General features: G+C 40.0%; 4 protein-coding genes across 7 annotated transcripts in view; 2 read left to right on the forward strand and 2 right to left on the reverse strand.

Moving 5' to 3' along the window:
- Positions 1-1,452, reverse strand: part of dcaf6 (ddb1 and cul4 associated factor 6) — a 36,386-nt gene extending 34,934 nt beyond the window's left edge. For all 4 annotated transcript variants that reach the window (XM_008275562.1, XM_008275560.1, XM_008275559.1 and 1 more), the window contains exon 1: positions 1,062-1,452. In XM_008275562.1, coding sequence (XP_008273784.1) covers positions 1,062-1,149 — 88 coding nt within the window. In that variant the 5' untranslated portion in view covers positions 1,150-1,452. The remainder of the gene's footprint in view (positions 1-1,061) is intronic.
- Positions 1,453-3,923: 2,471 nt separating this feature from the next.
- mpc2b (mitochondrial pyruvate carrier 2b) lies at positions 3,924-12,672 on the forward strand. The gene is made up of 5 exons (XM_008275565.1): positions 3,924-4,284; positions 7,586-7,626; positions 7,900-7,984; positions 8,579-8,690; positions 11,514-12,672. The coding sequence occupies exons 1-5, from the start codon at positions 4,191-4,193 to the stop codon at positions 11,560-11,562; spliced, it is 381 nt and encodes a 126-aa protein (XP_008273787.1). The 5' UTR covers positions 3,924-4,190; the 3' UTR covers positions 11,563-12,672.
- Positions 12,673-14,670: 1,998 nt separating this feature from the next.
- Positions 14,671-18,999, reverse strand: rpl24 (ribosomal protein L24). Its single transcript, XM_008275566.1, has 6 exons — positions 18,931-18,999; positions 18,729-18,804; positions 17,461-17,571; positions 15,773-15,909; positions 15,049-15,112; positions 14,671-14,801 (listed from the first exon to the last, which is right to left on the reverse strand). Exons 1-6 carry the CDS (start codon positions 18,933-18,935, stop codon positions 14,721-14,723), a joined length of 474 nt encoding a protein of 157 aa, XP_008273788.1. The 5' UTR covers positions 18,936-18,999; the 3' UTR covers positions 14,671-14,720.
- A 517-nt stretch (positions 19,000-19,516) lies between these two features.
- On the forward strand, positions 19,517-25,162 carry cep97 (centrosomal protein 97). The gene is made up of 11 exons (XM_008275567.1): positions 19,517-19,618; positions 20,342-20,484; positions 20,591-20,749; positions 20,861-20,962; positions 21,064-21,177; positions 21,279-21,445; positions 21,547-21,711; positions 21,873-22,051; positions 22,155-22,809; positions 23,841-23,916; positions 24,027-25,162. Exons 1-11 carry the CDS (start codon positions 19,582-19,584, stop codon positions 24,516-24,518), a joined length of 2,289 nt encoding a protein of 762 aa, XP_008273789.1. The 5' UTR covers positions 19,517-19,581; the 3' UTR covers positions 24,519-25,162.
- Positions 25,163-25,947: the final 785 nt, after the last annotated feature.

The raw sequence follows: 25,947 nt of genomic DNA on the forward strand, positions 1-25,947 counted from the left end.
ATGCATTGTGCAATTAGTCGACTATTCTTGTAACTATTTTCATGTAAAATATTGATTTTTGTTTGTGCTGATTTACTGTTTTTTGTTCTTTAAGGTGGTTTCCAGCTTGGACATGGGACCATTAAGTACAGCCACCTTTTAAACAATCAATGGAGCCTTCAAGGGACCTAATATTATTGATAAATGCTCTTGTTTATATGCAATGGAACAAATAATAAATATCTTTAGTGACAAGTTGAATACATAGCAGTGCTGTTATAAGCGCTATGTGCTTTTGTTTTTCATTATTCTGTTTTTTAATGAGAAAAATTTGCACAGATGAAACATGTTTCCCTGCAGTCATTTCCATTTCTGCCACTTCAGCTACTTTTGACAGTTTATGGCTAAATTCCATGTGGCACATCTGTTTCTGTGAGCCTCTTTTAACGGATGATACTGTGAGAACTGTCTTGCACAGTTTCGTATCTACTCTGGAAAGACTTCTGCAAAACTGAAAGCACTTTATAATGCATTTGGCTTTCATAAACACATTACATGATTGATCCGGGCTTTGAGTGCATTACTTCTGCCAAATCATACTTCAGTTACATGTGTGTGTGTGTGGTGGTGCTGATGACTGATTTCCTGTACAATCTATGGCACAATCTTGTGATTGCACTGAAATTGCATCTATTCTGCAATTCATTTGCACAATAATTCGGAAGAGGAGATAAATATGATCTATAACCTCGAAGCCTAGAGAGCTGCTCTGTTGAGGATTACACATAATCCCATCTATTGAGTGTTTCAAAGCACCGGATCTGCTCTTTTACAGAATAAATTAAATGTAGAGGCGGTCGCTGCTGTGTTTACACTGACTGTGCAGAGGGAGAAGCTGCAGCTCAGTGTTATGAAGCAGGTAGTCTGATGGCCTGAGGCACAGTCATGCTGCCAGTTCATCTGATTCAGCAGCACAAACACAGTCTGCAGGTTGTTTATCTGCCACACTCGGTGTTAAATTAATACCTGTTTTTGTCACACATGTCAGCGTTAGCTTTAAACGGGCTTGTTTTTCTTCTTACCTAAATAGTTGGTCCTGATGGTGTTCGGCTCGTTGTATCCAATTAAGCGTTTATTTACATCCCAAACCAGGTTGCCAGAGCAGGACATCGTGACCAAATCTGTTTTTTAATTGACAATAACATTGAAACTAAGCTAACCCCTTCTCCCGGTGATGTCGCCTTTTATCTATCGTCGGTTTTCCATGGAGCTCGGTCCCTGTGTGTCGGGACGGGGCTGACGTTAGCTGGCGGCGGCACTCGGCGTTAGCATTGCTGGAAGTGAAAGACTCGCAGCTGTCTGGTCTCCGCCGTCCTCCCGAGTTTAGCCCGACTGCGTCCCTGCTCTCCGGGCTGCTAACTATCTGACCTGCTAGCCTAGCCTGGTTTATTTCTTCTAGCGGACAGCGGTCAGCTGTGTCGAAACAACGCGAGACGTTGCGGGATTTGAGTGAGAAAAGTAGGAGCGCTTGTTTTGGGAAGCCCGGAAGCTGTCGGAGAGGAGTGTGTGCAGGGAAGCTGGTTCCAGTTTTTACTTTGTATTCTCATTATCAGCCAGAGTGGCTCCAGTTTTGTTTAATATTCAACAGTCTTTTATGAATTTGAAAACTGTGCTTTAGTAATAAAATTGTAAAAAATATAAATAAATAAATAAAAAAAAAGCTTGGGGGTGTTTTGTTTAAAAAGAAAAAAAATCATGAACTCAAACTTGTGAAAACTTGGAAAAACATTTCCAGTATTATAATTTTTTTGGGGTTTGTTTTGTTTTTTCTGTTTTTGCTTACTTGTTTTGTTTTGTTTTTTGTTTCAGTAATGTGTCCTACTGAAATAATGTATCCTGAACAATATTTGGCAAAATAATTTCCTTTAGACAAAAAAAACAAACAAACAAAAAAATCTTTTGCCTTATGTTATCACCAAACATAAATTGATTCCTTACATTACTATCTTTTGTCCTCCTGGCCATTCATCTCGACAACGCCTCACCATAACAGTAGGGGGATTCACTTTTACATTGATAGACATTTTCAGTACATCTACAACAATATATTTGCACTATAAGGGTTCTGCACAGGATCACTTTAAGATATCTTATTTTTTGCACTACAGTATTATTCAGTCTACTCAGTACTAGTATGTGCTGATTACCTCTCTGCTGTATGCATACCACAATATTTTCACTGCATTGCACTCTTCAGCATTACATTCTATTTTTCTGTATGACTGTGTTTTATCTTGACTGTTAAGTTAAAAATGCATGACTTTCCCTTGGGATTTTCAAAGTATCTATCTATCTTGTTCTTTCTATTAGTATTTTACACCCCTGACATTGTTTTAACCCTATTCAGGACTTTCATGTTGCCATACGTAGGTCTTTCAGGGTCCATTGGACCCCAAGAAAGAATATCTGCAAAATATTTGTTGGTATTCATTATAGACTTTTATACTATGTTAGATACATTTTCTGATAAGTTGATGTATTTTTGGTTCCAAACGCATGACAAATGTTCCTTTTTTTTTTATATATATATAGAAAAAAAATCTTCAAAAATAAAAAAGCAATACTTGTCACCTAAACCAAATGGCCTGGGGTCCAAAAGACCCCAAAAGTCCTGAATAGAGTTAAATGGGCTTAACTCAAGACAATAAATGGTGGAAATGCAACATGAAAGGGATATGTTTCAGCACGCTTTCTGGGATTGTCCCCTGATATTGAATCCTTGGAAAGACGTACAGAAAAACTTGAAGAACGGCTCAAACAAAGTCAAGAATTCCCATGGTCATGTCTGTTATAGGGATAAATCTCTCAGGCGCACTAAGACAGAGTTTTGGCTGACTGCAGAAGCATTTATAGCGGCGTCCAGGATTGCTCTCAGTAATTGGCATTGGAAGAACTTTGCTAATCTAAGATTAGAAGAGCTCTTCTTAATTAACATTAAGCAAATCAAATTAACAGGTGGTGACTTCTGTGTTTACACCAGGCGATTTGGACTTTGCAGAATGAGTAGCAGCTCTCTGTTTAGTAGTGGGTTTGGAAAATGACCATTTGGTTGAAATTCAGCTTTGTATAGATCCTAGCCACTACTTATCCATTGCTTAAAAACAAACAAACAAACAAACAAACAAACAAACAAACAAAAACAGGGAGTTTAACACTTGCTACTGTTTTGTAGACTTTTCCACAGTCTTTACAAACTGAACTGGATTAACCTGTTAAGAGGCCCCTCAGGCAAAATGTATATGTCATTTGGAACTACTTGACTTGATATTTTTCACAAGTGGTGAAATTTTGCAATATCTATAGCAACTTTGTAACAGCAAATTCTTTTCATTACATAATTTATACAATATAATATCGACATTATATCTTAGATAATGACAATAAAGTATCAATATGATTTATAAAATCATTCTAATATTATACTGTGTTGATGTTATATATTGATATTGACGGTATCTGACATATATGATATCAATATATTATTGATACTACATATTTTATGTTAAAGGATTTGTACAATAATATATGTTTTATATTTGTACGTTTATTTAACATGCAAGATGTATGTTTTTCTTTTGACACATGAGCAAATAAACTAATAAATCAGCATTGAAAATAAATAAATCAACGAGTCAGCAAGTTTTTAAACATTGTCTTTAAATCAGTCTTTTTGTCTTTAAAAATCTATCGTTATATATGTGGTGCCACATTACTCTTGTTTTCTAGTTTATCTCCACCAAGTTGGGAGACTCTGGACAGGAAGATAAACACTCCTCTGTTATCCAATCATATCAGGGCTCTGATCAGGCGAACCAATGAGAATAGCGGAAACCTTTAACCCCGCCCCTCTCGCGGTAGGTTGCGCCACACAGAAGAAAGTCACCTCGTCGTGTGGGTCAGAGAGAAGCTACTGACAGCTAGCAACGCTAGCTTAGTCACAGAGCCGCCGGGAGAAGGTCGACAGTAGGACAGCAGCATCCTCTCCTAGCGTAAAACCTACCTGCTTTTTATTTTACATCCTACCGAGGGAAGAAGGCTTTTTAAATCCCGTAGCTTGTAAAAAAAAAAAAGACGCCTAGCGAGCTAACCGTTTAGCGAGCTAGCTTCAAGTTTCCGTGCAGTGTCCTCTTTCTATCTGAACATCCACAATCATGGCTGCGCTGAGAGCGTCCTACCACCGGATCCTGGACAGGGTCGAGCATATGCTGCCCGCCAAACTGAGACCCCTGTACAACCACCCTGCAGGTAAAGCACAGTTCGGCTTTCCCCCTAGCAGTCTGGGTCTTTGCTTATGTGTGCGGTGGCCGCAGTGGGCTGTGTGCGGCAGCTGTGTGGTGGAAGTGATGTGGATGTATCTGGACCGCATCCTCCAGGGAATAAAACACCAGCTACGGTCTAATCGTGGTGTCTGTGCTGCATGAAAGTCATTGTTTTGCTGTGCCAGTGTTGATTCTGGAGACCCTAATCTGCAGGGATAACACCAGATAAGCAGCTCAGTCTGAGCATAAGAGCTGAGTTTATTGCAGGAAAACTTTGTAGCTGTTTGCTCTGAAGCCAAAAACTGTGTTTAGTTTAATGTGGCGACAGAAGTTCAAAGGTACTGCCTTTTGTAAAATCTGAATTTACTCAACATTTCAAGCACTCATGTTATGATAATGTTAGTTTCTTATGAAATGAAATGCAAATAGAGCAGTGACTGGTCTGCTGCAGTTTTTCCCAACACAAGGTGGTCACGTGTTCGGCATGTTGACTAAACTGATACTGGAGTTCTGTCACTTGTTTAAAAAGATAGCCAACAATGAAATCAGTTGATGGGTTCAAACTGGATTGTGTCCATAATGCAGTTTCCAGTTGTTGTAATTGATGTATAAGGGAATAACCATTTTGTCCAAGAGACAGAAAAAAAATTAAAATAAATCCCACACAAGTTCTCAAACCCCAAGGTGACATTTTCATTTGTCTTGTTTTGTCCATCTAACTAAATCCATGGATGCTCAATGCAAAGTGATACAAAACTGAAAAACAGTCACACCCGAGAAGCTGGAAACAAGTATTTGACCTTCTTGTTAAGCTTCATTATTAAAGATTCATTCTTTCCCTCTACTAATCATATAATCAGCTACGTTTCAGCTCTTGTTCTGTTTTATACTTATTTGTCCCAGAGTTGTGATAGTGTTGGACATTTCACTGACTTCTACATTCCCCTTCCCTGCACTAAATCCACTGCTGTAGAAACACCTCCTAGTATAATGCACTTTATTTTAATAACTGCACTATGTAACAGTTTAACCTTCATGACAGATCTATTGCTTTATATTGCATTGGATTGTCTTTAGTACCCTTAATGAATTAACTGAATGTGTATCCTCTGTTGAATGAGAACAACTTGTACAAACATTGAGGCTGAGTGAGATTAAGGAGTCACTGGGCAATCTCCAGGCTTTGTTTTTCTGTCAAAGGGTACCAGAGCTTTACAAGTCAAGGACAACTTTATGGCCAGGTATGAAGGGGCGGCGACAAAAGCCAACTCCCTCAAAGACGATTTGCAGCGACCCACGTCCCACTTTTTGTTTAGCCTGCAGCATTGGATGGGAACGCTGACTGCAGACCAGCAGCTCTTCCTCTCAGTCCTGTTGCTCATTAAATTTGTGTGAGTCTTCTTCCAGTGAGTTGGAAGCGCTTAAGTTTCTCGTGCCTGACTGTGGTTTTGGGCTGATTTATTTAACCTTAAAAGGCCTGGAAGGAATGTCGAGTGTCTTAGGGAGAAAAGCTCTGTGAAATACAACAATATTGTGTTATTTCTAATGATATAACGTACATGAACTTTAAAGTTTTACATCTTTCAAGGGCTAGAGACATTTATTTATGTTCAATGATACAGCGTCTTGATGATCTGGTTATGGTCTGATGGTATTTTCCGTGTTTACATTGCAACACAGACACTTTAAAGCCAAGTTGGCATCAAGTTTATTGTGGTGTTTTGTGCTTGAAAGAACTTCAAAGGTAGTGCCATGAAAAAAAAAAAAAAGACAGGCCACACTTTGCCAAAGTAGTTGTCACATTGTATTGTGTGTAGTTGTTGAAGCGTGTGTAGTCATTTGTAGCTGTCCTTTTTGTTTGAATATGAAACCTTAAATAGGATCAGTTTAATGATTTTACACGTGTTTAGTGTGTTTGCTTGCTGCATGTAGACTATTACAGAGACAGTGTTGGATTTTTGAGAGGATTACTGACATTGATATTGTGAATACAAATGCAGTAGCTCTAGAACAACAGTTTTTTCCCCCCCCATAAATTATCTTTCTGACACAAATTTCTATAGAGGTATTATTGTACCAAAAACTATTTGTAAAAGTGTATGGAGAGTTGTGTGTCTATATCTCAGTCTGTGTGTGTGTAGTGAGATTTGTGAATGTGTAAAAAGATTTGTAAAAGATTTGTCAATGCGTACAAAGATATTAATAGATGAAAAGTCTAAATATTTGGCTACAAGTGCTGGAAATGCAGACAAATCACTGGTTACAAGTCAAGCAGGCCTCACCATTGTCTGTCTTTTTACACATGACTTTTGCAACACTTCTGCCATGAGAGATTCATATCAGTAAATCCAGGGTTTCTGTGTCCTGAGCTCAGGCTCACAGGCTCATTCATTCTGGCTGCGTACCGCTCTGCTGCTCTGTACCTCAGCAGTTATGCCGCCTGCAAGCCAACAGGCGATGCCATCCTCCAGTCTTTAAGGGCACGTGACATTATCTGGTATATGTGAACAAGTTAAATTTGCTGAGTTTGTGGGTCGCAAAAACTTTCATGATGGCTTGCAGGTGACATAACTACTGAGGCAGTAACCTTGAAGTTAGATACGAATCTCTCACGGCAGAAGTGTCGCAAAAGTCTTGTGTAAAAAGACAGACAATTGTGAGGCCTGCTTGACTTGTAACTGGTGATTTGTCTGTATTTCCAGCACTTGTAGCCAAATACTTTTCATCTATTAATATCTTTGTTTGCATTTACAAATCATTTTACACATTCACAAACCTCACTACAGACACACAGACTGAGATACAGACACACAACTCTTCACACACATTTACAAATAGTTTTACTACAATAATACCCCCATATGTTTCTTTTTAGTGATGAAGATCTACACAGAACAGGACATTTTACAGTATGAAAATTACTTTCTGGGGGACAAGCTATGCAAGCATGATGCTGTTTCTGAATAACCTCAAACCTAATCTGGCATTTGATCATATTAAATGCGGGAAACAGATTCCAGACCAGCAGCTTTTTATGTTTTCTCCCATTTTTCCCTCCTCTTGTTGATGAGCAAATGACACGCGCTTAATTATTTCTTAGTGTGCATCCAGTGCATTTGGACACACTGATGTGTCAACATCTGTTCACCTCAGCCTCAATCATCTGGAATTAGGATTAATTTTTGCACCCATTAGAACGTCAGTTTCCTCAGAGGGAACACCTGTGACATGAAACTAAACGGTGTAATATCCATATATTTTAAATATTTTCATAATTTTGTTTTTAGGTCCAAAAACGGTTTTCTTCTGGGCCCCAGTGTTTAAATGGGTAAGTGCAGCTTCACACAATCTAAACCCGACATAACTTAAACCTCCTTGTTGGCCTTTGAACCCCTTAAAACCTCATTTGTCTATCGTGAACTGATTTTTTTTTAAAAAGTAAAGATCAGAATAAACATTAAGTGACGGTAGAAGATATGAAGAAGTAAACCTGTCACCATTGTCTAATTGTTGGTATCATCAGTTCAAATTGATTTGTTAATCTACAGAAAGTCTAAAGCTGCTTTGATGGCATAAAGACAGTGTGGTTTCTTCTCTACAGGGTCTGGTTTTCGCTGGTTTGGCTGATATGACTCGACCAGCTGATAAACTCAGTACCTCCCAGTCTGCGGTGCTGACGGCCACAGGTGAGACGAGGCTTTAATCACATTCATCATCATGTGTCACGTTAAAACATGCATTTATTTAATCTCTGTCCAGCAGCAAGCATACGTTAATGAGCCTTTGTTCAAATTTTGGCATGCAACTTAAATAATAGTAAAAATTATACAGCTGTTGCAGTAAATGCACAAGTTTGGTTCCTACAAAATCAGCGATTAGTTACTCCCAGACATCACAGCTTGCAAAGACTTTCCATTCAGCGCTATAACTCCCTAGATTTTTAATATTTGGGATTTTCAGCTGCTCTTCTTCGCTGATCATTTCAAGTTATGAGAGATTTCTGCAGCAAACTTCAGACGTGCTGGTTTAAAGTTTTAAAAATGTGTCAACGGATTGTTTGGATTTCTTAAACTCAGCCTTGAATAAGTTTGTTTACGTTTCGGCTCAGTGTTCTGAGAGAATTTAACCAAATTGTGCTAAAGGTTGTATGACGCTTCCACTTTTGCAATATGTTTCCTCAAACACATCTTATCTTTTGCTCTTGTGCCAAAACGTAGACTCTGTTCACATGAGGACCATCAGTGTGCTTAACCTTTGCTCTTCCCGTTGTCCTCCTCCAGGGCTCATCTGGTCCAGATATTCGCTGGTCATCATCCCGAAGAACTGGAACCTGTTTGCTGTCAACTTCTTTGTCGGCAGCGCGGGAGCCTCTCAGCTTTACAGGATCTGGAGGTGTGTGTTTGTACTGAGTTTACAGTAAAGAATGCTCACCTGATCTAGCAGCAGCTTCTGCCTGTGAATTACCTGACCTTATTATCACTACTGGAATCATTTTATTAGTCAATTATAACAACTAATGCAAGGTTAAGTGCACAGTAGCTTTCTGTTTGCACGACTTACTCAACACTGGCAATGAGTTAATATTTAATGAAGTGCACTGTAGCTGCAGTAAATGTATAATGTACAGTAATATATTTTGTGTGCTTTGTTCCCAAAGTCAACAACTGACTGAACTCCATCAGGAGAATGAATTGAAAATGAGTTGAGACATTTGCCACAAAGAGAGAAACTTACTGAAGAACTCTAAAGGCTTGAAGTCTGAACTTTTGAGAGAAATGAATCCATAAGTGTAATAAATGAACAAACTGGGTCAATAAATGATTTAAAATATATGGTACCTGCCAAGAAAAACTGCTCTTGGAGACTGTTAAAGCAGCTCAGACTTGGCCTTGCTATAAAGTGGATAGCTGAATACTGGTCTTATAAATCGTAGTTATTCTATTTAAATAAACTGGCAGCTGTTACCGTTTATTAGCTAACTGAACTGATGAGACTAAAGTTAGTACACTAACTATGACCATTTAGTTTGAGGAATGAAGCAACTAATGTGAAAAGTGGTCAACATATCTGACTGAAAACTTGATCAGAATGCTGCGTGAAAGTTATGTTAATTGGAAAATTTAAACCTGAAAAGAAGATCAAATAATCAAATATAAACAGACTGAATGACGTCGGTTACCAGGACCAACGCAGTGAGAGAAATAGATTCATTAGGCACTAGGGTCCTTGCAAAGCCTGGAATTAAAATAGACTGTCTATCTGGTAGCGTGACATTTTCTATTTTAGCATGAAAAGTGAACTATTTCTACTGGTTGTATAGAAGTAGTTTGACAAACTATTTCTTGTAATAGTTTGTAACATGCTGTTCCACATGTGTAAATGCATGCGACTCTCCCACTTTGGACCCTCTCATATGGATCTTGCAGCTGTCTGATGCTGCAGATATTTAATAAATTCAGAGTAAAGACTCCTACAAACAGCTGGAAGCAACAGACGTAACTTCCGCTCTGGATTACAGTTGTTATTAGTGAGTCTCGTTAATCAGTTTTATTTTTAATGGACAAATCAGTTTGTAACAGCTATAAAGGCAAAGTCAATTACAGAAATGCTTTGTGATTTTATCCGCAAACTGCGTCTTTGGAGATGTTTTTGGACTAATATTGGAGCTGAGCTGATAAATCCTTCTTCAAATCGCTTCACACAGCTCTTCAGGTTTCAATTTATTAATGTGACTGAGTGTAGCTCAGACTTGTGCCGTGTTTCTGGGAATAAGATCTCAACTTTAAAAGAGAAGTGACCAGTGTAGTCATTCAGGCATGAAGCTGACGTCTTCAGTTGCCGTCAGATTAACAGACAGCATGTCTGAAAAATCATGTAATCATTAAATTAATAAAACAGTACTTATTTGTACAAATTGTTATCATACTTCACTGCTTATACTTCAGTATTTGGGGGGAAATAGCTTTAATGATTTTTCAGCTCACAACTATGCTGAGGAAGTTAAAGTGTGTTTTTTTTAGTGAGTATGCGTGCTGTCTGGTTCTAAGACGTCAGCAAGCTCTGTTAATAATTTAAGGCAACCTGTATTTATCCTGAGAGATAAAACCCACAGCAAAGGAAAGCGTTTACTCCACTGCTGCTGTAAAACATATTACTTAGAGCAAACACAGATGAGAAAATAAACATTTTAATCAAGTTTGAAAGTCCAAACTAAAATGAAACTGTAAAATAGGAAGACGTTGTTAAAGTGTTGTTTAGGAATAGACTGATTATTATGGCTGATATTTGACATTTTACCAATTATCGCTATCGGTACATTTTTGACAGATTATTAATAAGGTAAATGCACTAGTTCAGGTCTGATGCAGCCTCCTCTCTGTGTCTGTCAAAGCAGGAAATCAGCTCCTCTCACTGTAGCTAAGGCTACGCTAACAGCTAGCGGATAAGTTAAAAGTCAGCCACAGATTGCCCTGAAACAGTGTCTGGAAAACAATAATTAATAACGCTTTGAGATGTGGACCTTAGTGGGCAATAAAAGTGGTAAAACAGTGAGAGATGAAGAAAACAGAAGAACAGCAGACGTAACTGCAGAAGACAAACAAAAGTGAATCCCTCATAATTATATATTTAAGTTACAGTCATTAATGAAGAAGTCTAGTTTTGGATGACAAGTTCTTTGCTATCACATGCTGTTCAATTGTTATATTTAATGTATATCGGGCCCAAATATGGGTCATCAGCCGTTCTTGAGCACCAATCAGCAACCCTGGAGAACCCATATTGGTTGATTCCTGGCGTTGTTGGAGCTTCGATCTGTTTCTCCATCCACTGCCTATTTAGCTGGACGAATTTATTAATAATAATTGATCAGATTTATGTAACGCTCTGCACTCAAAGACACTTTACAATGTCAATTATTTGTTCACACACATTCATTCTGCCGGTGGTAGCTACAGTTGTAGCCACAGCTGCCCTGGGGCAGATTGACAGAGGCATGGCTGCCATTCTGCCCCTCCGACCACCACCTCAACAATCCATTCATATGCATTTACACCAGGCAAGGCAACGACTATGACACAGGTTACAGGATGGAATCGAACCGCCAACCTTCCGATCATTGACCGACTCGCTCCACCACCTGAGCCACAGCTGCACCAATTTAAAATACATGTTTAAATTTTAATCTTAACATGCTACTTTTTTCTTGTGTAACAGGTACCAGCAGGACAAGAAGGCACAGGAGAAAGAGGCTGCAGAGTCCTGAGGCTTCCCTGTTTGCCAACGCTCCATTGCAGTGAACTAAAAGGGAGACTCCTCATCATCTCTACAGAATCCCACGTTGTCTCCATAACATCCATGCCATAACCATTGTTCTACCACATTAAGCCTGTTGTCCCTGTTGGAAATAAGCACTTTTCCTTAAGTTTCAGATTTCCTCAGGGGTGTAGTTAAGAAAAAGACAAAAAAAAAAAGAAAAGAAAAGAAAAAAAAAAGGACATTTTTTTTTAACTGTTGTCAACACACACTCAAGAATGGTGGTCATCAACGCACAAGTACTGCTTGTTCAGCAAGTTCCATGATTGTACAGTGTTTAATTTAACGTCATGCGTTATATTTCGTGCACGAGCTGGGAGGTTTTTCCATCGTTTTTTTTCCGATGTAGCAATCAGTACCTCGAGCAAAAGATTTCCCAAAAAAAAAAAAAGAATATGAAGAAATGTAACTCTTGGATTTGTGTTGAACGTGGTTTAAGGAATGTTTCCAAATGAATTTACGAAGGATGTCATCACATTTATCGCTTCATTCACTTATTTATAATTTGGTTAGAGTTCAGGCATCTGTACCTCAACGATCATTAAATCATGATTGATTACCATGTAAGGATTCCTTCCATTTTAATGGCTTTAAGTGTTTTAATCTGTGTGAAAACAAATCCTAATTTATGAATCACTTGATTTATCTCTTGTAGTCAAAACTGTATAGAAAGATGCTGTTTTTTTGTAATTCTATATCAGGAATTCTCACACAAATGCCACATTTTTAACCTGTGGAGCTTTTTGTTGATCCTTACCACAGAGTCGACGAGCAAACACTGGTACCGACGCTTCCTTATTATTAAAACCTTGCAGTCAAAAGCCTTGTTGTTCTTAGGAAGGTGTTTTATATTTTTTTTTTCTGTATAAGAATAACAGTTTCTTTGACATGTTCCCACCATATTTATACAGTATAGTCCAATGAGTAATTTAGCAATAATCGGTATTATCACGTAATCTGCTGACTGTTTGAACAAATGGCACTTTCGAGGGTTGATCTTGATGGCTCTGTGGCTCTGTAATGGCTCTGTAATGCTAATAAACACTGTTTAACACCTACAGCTGATTTACAGTTTGGGCATCTCATAGAAATATTAGAGATACAACAATTAGTCTTTGACTTTACACACTAAGATTAGTTGTGGTTGGTTCTACTCAGCTTGAAAACAGTTTAATCAACAATGAGCACATCATGTGTCTTCTTAGGAATCAGCGTATTCAGAGTTTGACCCAGACAAGAGATCTAAAATGTGAATATGTTGGACTCTGGTGTTTTAACTTTAACATTTCTCTCTTTTAAGTGACTCCTCATAGTTCAGACACTAAACCACCTTTAACAGAAAATGTAATTACGTTCAGGCAGAAAAACCAAAGTCTTCGTCTCTCCCAGTCCTAGTTTTCATCATTTTCTGCTGCTCTTTGTCTTTATGCCTCAAATCTCAACTGTTACTCAGATCAAATGACAAATGTAACACTATTATCTAACTTGTAGAACAAACTGTCAATCTCCTGACTGATGGTGACAACAGTTGGTTGAAGCCTTTAGAGACATGTCAGCAGGAGCACTAAATGTGCTTCAGGTGCATGAGTTGAATGTTCACTGTCATTTCTGAACAGGAATAACTGCAGTTAATGCAGGAGGCTTTGATCGGCTCTATTTGTGTCTCGGGCTGCATGTAGATGTGAGCCAGTGTTTCCAGTTCAAACGGTAAATCTCTCGGCACGTGGGCAGCTTTGGTCAGGAGACATGAGACAAGGTGAGACTTTATCTCCCTCTCCTGTCGACACAGTGAAATGCAGAGCTGAGCTGCTGGAGGATAAAAACTGCTCTCAAGTTACTGAAAGTATCAAAAATGCACCACAGCCGCCTCTAACTGGATTTGTCATCTGTAGTCTCAAACTTTTTCAATGTCTTATGACAATATTTTTAGATATCAAAGCTCTGATTTTGAGCAGCCTTGTGACTGGACTGACTTGCCATTTAATCTGAACTACTTGCAAAAGCTGAAATCAGGTTTCAGCAGCGTTCAGCGTTAAAAGAAAAACACAAACAGGAAGAGGTTGTGGCAAAGAGGCATCATCTGAACCACAGTTTCACATCATGCCGCCTGATTACGCTTCTCCTGACAGTCAGTACAGCGACACGGTCGCAACTTTTGCTTGTTTGCCATCAGAACAGGTGCCACAGATCTACCAGCAGAACAAGGGACACATCAAGGTGTCCAAGTCCACTGTCCTGAAAGAACACCAAAGTGTGTCCTCTCAAGAACAGATGTCCACCACTTCATTGTAAACAGCATTTTAAATGTAATTCTAATAACTTTTAGCATTTCTCCAAGTTATACTGACTGAACAGGCCAAACTAAAATCATAAAGCCACTCTTTTTGACTTGTTACAGCAGGTGCACAGCTGTTTTTAATGACATTAACAGTATCTCAGTGAGTCACAGTGCTCACCATCACCCTGAACATCCATCCATCCATTATCTATACACCGCTTAATCCTCACTAGGGTTGTGGGGGGCTGGAGTCTATCCCAGCTGACTTAGGGCGAAGGCAGGAGACACCCTGGACAGGTCACCAGTCTATCACAGGGCTACACTTAGAGACAGACAACCAAGCACACTCACATTCATACTTACAATTTAGAATCACCAGTTAACCTCAACAAGTTTTTGGACTGTGTGGGAGGAAGCTGGAGAACCCAGAGAGAACCCACGCTGCACGGGGAGAACATGCAAACTCCAGAAAGACACGAACCAGCAACTTTCTTGCTGCAAGGCAACAGTGCTACCAACTGCGCCACCTTGCAGCCCCCATCACCCTGAACAGTCACTCCTAATGTTTGTATAATTGCAACTTTACTTTTCCTGCTGTTAAAAATGCTAATTAGTCTGTACTTCGGCTCTTCGGCCACAGTGCCGTGCTGCAACTTGGTCATTTTGGTGCAACATTTACCAAATACTGCAATATATTAAACTTGAAAAAAAAACACAATATGCAAAACTGCAGAATGACCTCACCACAGTGTCTTGTTTAGAAATCACAAATCACACAAATGATGGTTTACCACAAAATTTTATTCACAACCTTTAACTATGAGTCAGGTTTAGCGTTTTCCACCAACGCGGGGTGCGCTGACCTTCATGGGCTTAGCGATCTTGGGTTTCTGTGCTGTCTTGGCTGCGGCCTACGAAAAGAGAAAGACATTGGATTCAGCATTGTACAATGTATAACTGAAAATCAAGATAACTTAATGAATACTGGGGTAGCAGGTGGCAACATTATTTATATGAAACTAAAAACCATCTTATTACTACATCAAATTCCCAGTATAGTCCTGAGTTATCAGGTTATAAAGCTACTAGACAAATAGATTTACATCTCCAGTATAGCAGAGATTTACTTTCTAACTAATGCAGAACAGTAAATCTTACCTTTGCACTTGGAGCAGCAGGCTTCTTGGCTGCCTGCTTTGCCTTCTTGGCCTCCTTGGCAGCTCTGAGAATTATGAGAAAAAAATATATAAATCAATGTACACGAGTAAAAATGAGAAATATGGATGATCTCCTCTCATCTATGTGCCATAATGTTGCTTCAGATTGACACTGTCCATCCTCAGCAAAAACACAACAAAAAAAGTACACAAACTATATATGGATAAGATTACAGAAATGCATCCTGAGCCAATAAAGAAAATGAAATGATTGCTAAATCGATGTATATCACACTGATGCAAAACTTTAATAAGAAATTACAGCAGTCTTACGTTCCATTACCAGCCAGGTAGATATGGAGGCTTGCTGCAATGCTGCTGTGATTTAACATTAATCTTTCCTCTACATTTACCATTTTTTACAAATAAGTTCAGACAATAAAGGACTGTAATTGTTCAGCCAGTTTTCAACAGTGGTTAATGCTATTCACAAGCTTTGAAGCCCATTTTCAGATTCATCTAAACACAAAGTTGATGTTTTCTTGAATAAGATTCCACAGAATACAGAGATAAAATGATTTCACTGGTTACAGGAGAAGCTTGACTAAAATAAATCAGAATCCACAACTTCAAACACATTACGTACTCAATGAACTTCTGAGACCTTTAACAGATTTAAGCGTCAAGTTCCACATTAGTTGATAATGGGCTGTGCGTCCTCTTACCTGATGGCCTGCTCCCTCTGGGCCTTGCGGACCTCGGGCTTCTGGTTCCTCTTGGCCATGATCTCAGCCAAGGAGGCCCCAGTGATGGCCCTCTGGAATTTCACTGCGCGGCGGGTACGCTTCTTTGTCACCTCTTCCTGTTAAACCACAAGAAACACCTGTTAATATGTACCCCAGTATATCGCACTTCAATATGGTTTACATGTCCACATCAACTCCAGGATCAGAATTGCCCTTTGACGGACAACTATGCAAGATAAGGAGCATGATTAGTAAAGTCAAGGTAATAAGTCTGTGTTAACTTATTTAAAAGAAATCTGTACATTTTCCTGTTATTTCTGGCCAAACATACAATACAATACAAATCTTGAGTAATCGAAAACCAAATCCACAAAACTTGTTATCAAGGTGAACTGCTGTTTTTGTTCTCATTTCTTATTACTGGGGCTGGTGATTTTCCTTTGGGATCGGCTAAAACCTCTAAGGGGGACACCAAAAATTCTGCTATGTAGGAAAAAGCTTCCTGTTAGATCAGTGGCTGACATGGTCTTTATTTGGATAAACATGTCTGGTTTAAGTTAAATGCCACCTGTTAATAACTCAGTAAGACTGCTATCCATCAGATGAAAGTAAGATCAGAAACTTCTATGTTCAGCTATAAAACATTTCTAGATTAATCCTACGAAGACATTAACTGCAGTGTACATCTCCAGAGGCATGTTTGTGAAATTTTGTGTTTGTGTTTTCATGAATCCCCAAACAAGCTACTATTTTTCTTTAGCAACTTAACTCAGGAAAACCAAGTGCAAGCAGATCAAAATTTCTCCATCGCCAAGGACAGCATTTCTACAAGTCAGTGTGTGCGTTTTCTGAGACAAATAATAGTTCTTACTGTTGCTTTTAAAAGCCAACACCACAAATATGTGAACACTGTGATGCATTACGGTATGCACCAGCTATCTAAAAAAAACGGTCAACTACAACGACAATTATGAGTACAAATACATTTCCCAGTCTACTTTAAACCTGACAATGCTAACAGTTTTTTTGGTGTCAAATACCCTGCAGTGTCCCTGAAATACTGACATTTCCTTTAAAGCCAACCCCCGGCTGTAAAGGAATACCACTGTGCATTATACATATACAGGTAATAAGTGTTGGCATGTTGGAGAGTTTGGAGGCTGACCAATGGTGAGATGTCTGTAAAGACGTCAAGGGCCAGTACTATGATCTCCGGTTTTTCTATGGCTGCAGGTGTGGCGTGAGCACTGCTGCCAAGTCTGCAAAACACAGACCAGCAACAGCACATAACACGGACTAACACCGTGCACACCATTCACCCGCAGCCAATCTAATGTGCAAATAGGAACCTTCAACATGTGCTTAATGGTATAAACTGAAGTACAGATCCACTGTGACTGTTTGGTAACTTTTACAACTACTTTAAACCACTGCAACAGTAAACAATGAGTAAAAATCAAATGCCACTTTCACAATCGACCAAATACGAGTACAAGAGGTAAATGCTGGACCAGCAAAATGTAAAGCAGACAGACACTGGCTGCTAGCAATGTCAGCATGTCCATACAGATTTAAAGACACAATCATTGAGTACATCTTCATTTCCACAGACAGCTCCTTGTCAGCCACCTAAAAACACACACAAACAAATCTGGGCTGTTACTTACAGACTGGCCCTTCTTGTGCTTGCGTCTGTACAGCACAGTCCAGTTGATCTGTCTGGGGTTCCTCTTGGCCAGGAAAGCAGACTCGCACTTGGCGTTCAAAAACTGGAACACCTGAGAAAGAGAAGGAAAGGAAACTCAGATGAATTACCAGTCACACACTTATCGCCAAAAATCACACCTTCCTTTGTGTATTTACAACTGTTTATAGAGATTTTGGACACTGATGAGAGCTGCTACACCTGCAATTTGTGCATCAACAGTGCACGCTAGGGCTGAGCGATGAAATGATTTCAAATCAAAACTGCAATCTGAAATAATTCCCAAAAGGTTTGGATTTAGGGTATATTTTACATTATGCTCCGCAGGTGAAACAAGGTTGAAACAGTCACATCTGTGGATTTAAAAAGTCATGCCGTCATCTTTGAGCAACATTCACACTTTTGAATGAATCTGATGTATCAAGGCTCCATCACATTTTAAATCTATTTACACCCTGAATACTGCAACCTATATTATAAATAGGGAATAATTTCCCTCAAGCATACCCATTAGGAGATTAGAAACACAGATATTTAAAGTATACATATTGACACAGCTCATGTTTTCTCCTGCACAATGAAGCGCAGGGCTGCAATTAACCACTATTTTAACAACTGATTCTTTTCTAAATTGCTGAAGTGATGATCTGGTTTGTAAAATGTCAGAAATTTATGAAAATTCTCAGTGTTATCGAACTCCAAGATGACATCCACAAATGATTTGTTTTGTCCATAATCCTAAGAAATTAAATTTTTACTATACAGGAGGAAGGAAACCAGAGAATATTCTTCTTACTGTTCTTACTGATCTACTAAAACATACAATAACTCTTATTTAGGACTCCATCCAGCTGTCCTCAGACAAATTAGTGAAGTTACTTAAACTTTAGGTAAAAGTTGATGTTGCCAACGTTTCTTGGATCTACTATAACAGTATGTAATAACACCAGTGCAGTCAAACACAGCAGTACTGCTAAAAACAGTTTCAAACCGAAATGCTTTCCTGTTTTGTGACGAAATGGGGACGCTACCAAGTTAGCCTAGCAGCTTGCGTTAGCACAGGATCCAATTGAGCAGACTGGGCCTGTTCCACAAACCTCAGCTTTAGTTACAAACTCGTTGCACTACATTTACAGTTAATACTAAACGTCAAACCGGTAAATTATAATCCACACATAATCTACGGTCAGTGGGAAACGAGGCCGGTCTCGGACTTTGTTGGACTCTTACCTTTCCGTCTATCCTGGCGTATCGGCGGCCATGGCCGGGGTATATTTTATACCCGCTGAAACTGCACAACTCGACCCTGAAAACGACAAATATAAATCATCACTGAAAGAAAACTGTGTACATTTCATTTTAACGTAGAAAGCGTCTCTGTAAGGTTTATTTAAGCGTTAAGATGGCATTTGATAGCATTCTGAACACTCACTTCATGATGGCTACGAGAGGGCACAAAACCGGAAAGGAAGATGACGGACACGGAAACTGAATTGGAAGACTGCAAATCGATATTTGTGAATTAAAAAACAGTAAAAAAAAAAATTTAGTCAGTTAGAGTTTTATAAATGCCATACAGGTAATATACTCACACATATTGTTTTAGCTATTTTAAAAATGGTAAATAAAATTAATACTTTGACCAATCATTACGCCGGTAACGTCACAATCTGACGGTTGCCTAGCAAGCGTATCAGCAATGGCTCAGCAAGCTACTTTTCTTGCTCAAAAAATAAGATAGTAACGTGTTGAATTAAGCATGTGAGCACGGAAATAGCAACTTTAAAAATATCTAGCATTAGTACGTTTTAGGTAACAATATCAGCAAGCTTCTTTTCTTCTTTGCTATTACCAAGCTGGCGGGTTTCTGCAACACAAGCGCGCTGTAGTCAAATTGTAGTCTTTTCGAAGCCCAAAGACACAACGCTGTAATGACCGAGGTTGTCTCTGTGAACTACATTTCCCATGAAAACCTCGGTTACGCAGTTTGACAACCCGCAGACGCCTCTTGTCTTTCTCAGTCAGTACAGTCTACAGCTAAGAGAGTTGTTAGCTAGCGTTAGGTGTTTGCTGGGCCGAAAGGATGGGTGTATCAGATTTACAGTTTGATACAAATTCTGGTAAGAAGAGATTTTTTGGGTTGTTTTGGTCAGAAAAACAGCAACGTTTGGGTTTTGTTTAAGAGTAGTCGGTGAGAGGATGTTTGTTACCGGTTGACGTTAGCTGCATCATTACTGCCGTTAGCTTGTTAACGTTACATGGAGACCAAAACATCCCGTGTCAGTCCTTTGGTGTCAGATTAACAGATTAGGCTGTATAGAAGTGTAACAAAGCGTAAATATCAAAATAGATTGTGGCGCGTTAATGTTCTGTATGTATTCGCATTAGATTGGAGAGAAAACATATTTGCCAGTACATAGTCCTCCTTGGTCCTCATTGATAATCTCCTTTCGTGCCTTCAGATGTCATGGCCAGTGACTGGGGCCAGCATATGTTCATTTTTTGCAGGATAGATCTTCAGATTTGATCATGCAGGAGACTCTTATGTACGGTACATGGGGGTTATTTACATAACTTGGACTAAAACTCAGAGAGACAGATTAAAAATGAAGAATGCAACTCCGTGTCCTCTTGATCCTCATCTCTCAAACTCTATGCTACCAGATTGAAAATGCATTTTTTTTTTTGTTTCAAGCCTAACTCAAGATAACCCTGATATCGGTGTATGTGTATACTCAGTGTGTGTTTAGCTGATTTAACATCTTGTGTGTAATGTTAGCATGGAAATGAATAAATTGTCACTTGTTGTGGTTTTCCAATCTCTTGAATCTCGTTCCTGCCAGGCCCTGTGTTGGATCTTTCAGCCAGAGGTATGCAGAAGCTGGATCCCAATTTCATCTGCTCTGAGGACACTCACACTCTCATTTTGGACAGAAACAACATCATGAAGCTGGACCACCTGGAGAGGAGCCCTGGCCTTCAGCAGGTAGTAGAGCCTGTGAACGCTAGGCTGTTTTGCTCAATTGTCAGCTTGGTTTTCATAAGTTATTGATTTGATCATTTTATTTCAAACTTTGTCTGTTCCTCTTTAGCTTTCTGTAGCTAGTAACCGTCTGGTGAGAATGATGGGGGTGTCTCGACTGACAGAGTTGAGAGTCCTCAACCTTCCCAACAATAGTATCGGCTACATCGAGGGGCTAAGAGATCTGCCTCATCTTAAGTGGCTCAACTTGTCTGGGAACAATATTAAGGTGACGAGAAGAAAGTTTCTCACATATTTTACTCGTATATTGTCATTCATTTACAAAAATTGAGCCCATGCATAGTGGTAGATGTTTAATCGGCCCTACAATTTTTCACAGGTCATTGAGCAACTTAACAACTGTGTCTCCCTTCAACATCTGGATCTGTCTGACAATAACATCAATACTATTGGTGACCTGACTAAACTGGCGGCATTAAAGGTCAGTGTTGCTGAAACCTCAGAATGCGGGCTTAAACAAGAATACGAGTAGCGCTGGGGCTCTTTTATGTATCACTGATTCATTTTCTGTCACGTTTACAGACGCTTTTACTCCATGGAAACAGCATTACGACACTTCGTACTGTTCCTGCTCACCTACCTGCCCATTTATCCATTCTCTCATTGGCAGAAAATGAGATAAGGGATCTCAATGAAGTAATTATCGTTACTTTGATTTGATACAGCAGCACTAACCTCAGTCTACATTACACTTGGATTAATTATTTTGATTTGACTTTAATCTGATTACTCCATAGGTGTCATACCTGGCGCCTCTTCATGAACTGGAGCAGCTGTCCATTATGAGCAACCCTTGTGTTATGGCGACGCCCTCATTGCCAGGTTTTGATTATCGGCCATACATCATGAGTTGGTGCCTGAGCCTGAAGGTTTTGGATGGCTATGTGGTGTCGCAGAAAGAAGGGTGTGTACATTCCTATGCTGTCACAATGTGCGATTGCAGAATTATGCAAAAGTTTAATCACAACATTTGAATATTAATGTGTGCAATTCTGATAATTACAGTCTAAAAGCAGAGTGGCTCTACAGTCAGGGTAAAGGTCGTTCATACAGACCAGGACAGCATGTTCAGCTGGTTCAGTACTTGGCCACTGTTTGCCCTCTGACTGCATCACCAGCCCTGGAGACAGCAGAAGATGCCAAACTGGAGAAGATCCTAAATAAACAGAGGTATAAATAGGAATTTAGCAGTGCTGTTTCACCACACGAACCACAAAAAACACCAAAGACTATCATCATCTACGAGTAATAACCACTTTATTGCCATGGTAACATACATAATTCTTAACCCTTCTTAATGTAAAGTATTTCCTTGACATTTGTGGTCTCAGGTTTCATCAAAGGCAGCTGTTAGAGGAGACCCGGGGAGGCTGCCCCAGCCTTCCTCGTCCAACTCAACTAGATGTGGAGAAGCACAGTCCTTCACATGCAGCCCCACAGGGGGGAGCTCGAGAAGCAAAGAAAATCACTGCACCTGGACCAGCTGCTGCTCCATCAGGCCTGGAGACGGGTAAGAAGGCTACTTTGTCTCCTTGTTTCTCTGCACAAGTAGTTGTGATGTAGTACTTGCGTTTTCTTAATGTTAATTGTTTGGTTTGTCTACTTTTGTGTAGAGCCAGTGGTGCAGTTTAACACCTGGATGAGCTCTGATTCTTCTCATCCATCACTGCCGGTAGTTCGCAGCCCAAGGCTTGGAGAGGACCACATTTATTTAGAGGATGTGCAAACAGATGAGGACAAACTCAACAGCAGCTTGCTTTCCTCAGAGTCCACCTTTCTCCCCCTCACATCCGATCTGGAACCACACACCACCCGCTCTGACAGCGAGGATGAAACTGAGACATTTGAGCCCGATTCACTGGCTCCAATGCGACCAGCACAGCCCAAAAAGCACAACACAAACAAGACACATCATTCGCCCCCAGTGGATAAGCACGAGAGGAAGATTCTTGAAGAAGAAGTTATTTCCGGTGCCACCACAACATCTGGATCACCGGGTGTCAGAGTTAGCACACCACAAAAAGATGTGGAAGCGTCCTCTGATTTTGGTCAAGCAGAGATGAAAGAAGCCCCCAAGCAGGAGGAAGCTGGCATGTGTGGCAGTAAATCAAGTGTGATGGAAGCAGACAGAGCAGTGATTAAAATACAGTCCTGGTGGAGGGGACACTATACTCGGTGTTGTCACCCCATGGCCAGAGAGGTGCGCAGTGAAATCCGCCTGCGCAGGATGCAAGACCACATCGTGTTTCTGTCTGACAAGTTGGACACGTAAGTAAAAATAAATAAATAAATAAAAATCTGTAATGGTAATAAATCATTTTTGTTTGCTATCTATTTTATTTATGATCAATGTGTAAATACTAATTTGCCCCTCTGAATCCCAAAACCTGCCAGTGTATTTCTTTCAAAAGAAATCACTAAAACTTCACCATTTATCAGCCAGGAAATGTCAAAACAGTAAGAATAGTTGGATTTTCAACCGTCTGACAGTCCTTGAACACATCATGATGTATGGAGCTGTTCTGTCATGAAAGACAACCACATCTGTGCTTAAAAATTCTCTACATTCTATATGTCTTGTTCAAAAATTCAGCACCAGATCTTGTAAAATAATAAAATATTGCACTCTTCAGCACAACTGAGAAGCCATGACTGACTCAGCTGAGATCAACAGTCACAGGACAAAAATTGTGTGAACTGCAAGCTGTGTTTACACAGAGCAGAAAGGAGGCGACGAGTGGGATTGAGAGAAAAGTGAAACATACTTGGTCAATTAAAGAAATGCAGCATGTCTCAGAAACAGCTTACAGAAGAGCAAATTCCTGGAAAATACATTCAACGTGGTGAAAAATCTGTCTAGAGTTGATAGTGGAGTAGTTTGAATAATGCAGTTTGTGGAGCCTGAAAAAAAAAAGAAGTAAATAGGCCTCGTCAAAAAGCTGATCTATAGCATGTGGAGCCTCCATTTTTTTCCTAGTATTGTTAACACCTGTGGACACCTCGAAAAATGTCCATATTGATTCAGTTTTTTTTCAGTATTCATACAATAAATAATTACATATTATTTCTTATGATTTGTGGCTTTATAACTATCATACTGCATAGAAGACGTGTTTTAGTTCTTTCTTACTTTTAGATGTGATCAGGCTGTTTCTATAGAAACACAAGACTTTGTATTGCAGTGAAAAATGAGCCCACAGTGAGTGAAAGTGTGACAGGAGCAAATAAAATGCAAGAAACTGGTTGGGGTTCAGAGGGCTAAGGTACAGCTGGTTAAGGTAAATGTAATGTGTTTTCAGTGTGCAGAAGCAGTATGAGGAAGAGCGGTTACAAAGGCTGGTTCAGGAAGAAGCTGTGAAGTTTCTGTGGAAAGAGGTCAGTCGTTGAAGTTGTTATTTATCATTTCCACACATGATTCATTATGTATGTGAAGACTTCCAGAGATAGGCTCTTAACCTTAAACTTTCACTGTGTTCTCCACATAGCTCCAGTCCATGCAGCAGTGGAAGCAGTCTGTGGAACAGCAGCTAGCAGCCATCACTCAGGCTGGCGCCCCAGCTCAGATCTCATCCCCTGGACTTTGTAAGGCAGCCCCACCTGTTGCCTCCAGCACCACGAACCCACCCAGCACAGACGCTTCCTTCCCCGATTCTGGCTTCCAGTCGACCAGTGATCAGCAGGCAGCGCAGGAGGACAGCTTCCTGAGCAGCGGGACAGCAGACTCTCTGAAGACGGTACGAGCGCTGAGCCCCGTTCGTAGCGGCTTCGCTGTCGGTAGCGAGGGCGCGGACAGCGCAGACTGCAGCCTGCTGGAGCAATACCTGTCCTCGGTGCAGCAGAGGGAGGAGGAGGCTGAGGAAGTGAGTAGCGATCGAACAGAAACACCACAACCCTCCTCACCAGCGTCACCCAGCAGTAAAGCACAGACCAACTCCCCCCAGCAGAAGGCAGCAGATAGCACTCCTGGCTCTGTCTGAGAATCTTCACCTAACGGACACCTGTACAGAATACTGAGTGTATGTAAACTGGCACAGAGCGTAAGACTGAGATGCGTCGCTCCCTCTTGAGACTTTGAAAACTGCACTTATCTTGACTACTGACCTAGATCTCATTTAACAGTGCTCTTAGTTTCTACTGTTTGTCAAGACTGAACCCAGAACAAGCTTGAAGCACTATCTTACTGTGAATGTAACTCCAGTTTGTTTTTTATACTTCACTACTTGGACCTGTTCTGTTATTAACGCACATTTTTCTCTCTGTGTAAAGACAATGATTGTGATGTAGCTTCAGAAGGTATCAGTAACGTAAAGGCCGTTGTTTTATGTGAGCAGGTTACTACCTCTACTGATGAAAACAGGCATGTTGTAACCTGTTCTATTTATCTATATCCACTGCAACATATACTTGTGATAAACTACAATTATTCCGATTAGGAGTTGATGTGTTAAATGCAATACACTTGTAACCACAGATGTGCTGTACTGTATTGACATACAGTGTCAATGGATGAACCATTTTGTACCAACTTTAGCTTCAGGTCGTTACCTGATTAACAGAAGAATGTTGTAGCATCCTTATCTTAAGAAAAATGTAAATAAATCTGCAATTATACTTTTCTAAATATTCTTGTTTGGTATAGTATTATGTGCAAGTATTGTAAACATATAACTACACCTAGTTTTGCTTGCAGTAGCAGCAAAGGAGACAAACATTGAATTAACAATGGCTCAGTTCTATAAGTCCCATTGAGCCCAACTGCAGAGTACAAGAATGCTGGGAGCTCAGCTAAATGGACTGCAGCCTTGTTAATGATATCAATGATGCCTGTGCTGTTCCTGCTATCCATCCATTATCTATGCACTGCTTAATCCTCACTAGGGTCGTGGGGGGGCTGGTGCCTATCCCAGCTGACTTAGGATGAAGGCAGGGGACACCCTGGACAGGTCACCAGTCTATCACAGGGCTACACTTAGAGACAGACAACCAAGCATACTCACATTCACACCTACAGAAAATTTAGAATCACCAATTAACCTCAACGTGTTTTTGGACTGTGTGGGAGGAAGCCGGAGAACCCAGAGAGAACCCATGCTGCACGGAGAGAACATGCAAACTCCACGTAGAAAGATCCCGGGTGTCCTCACCGGGACGCGAACCAGCGACCTTCTTGCTGCGAGGCAACAGTGCTACCAATTATGCCACCTTGCAGCCCTTCTGTTCCTGCTAAGACAAGCAAAAAGATATCTACTATATAAATGGTCCTATTGGGCTGACCTGTAGTTAACACACCTGTTTCCAATGTACATATGAATAATAACGAGAGTGAGCTGTGCCATTCATCAGTTATGATGCCGCTTGCACATGTATCTGTTTGGTCAATGCAGAATAATGTATTTCTTGAGAAAG

Source organism: Stegastes partitus, unplaced genomic scaffold, assembly GCF_000690725.1.
Source record: "Stegastes partitus isolate 25-593 unplaced genomic scaffold, Stegastes_partitus-1.0.2 Scaffold55, whole genome shotgun sequence".
Lineage (NCBI taxonomy): Eukaryota > Metazoa > Chordata > Actinopteri > Pomacentridae > Stegastes > Stegastes partitus.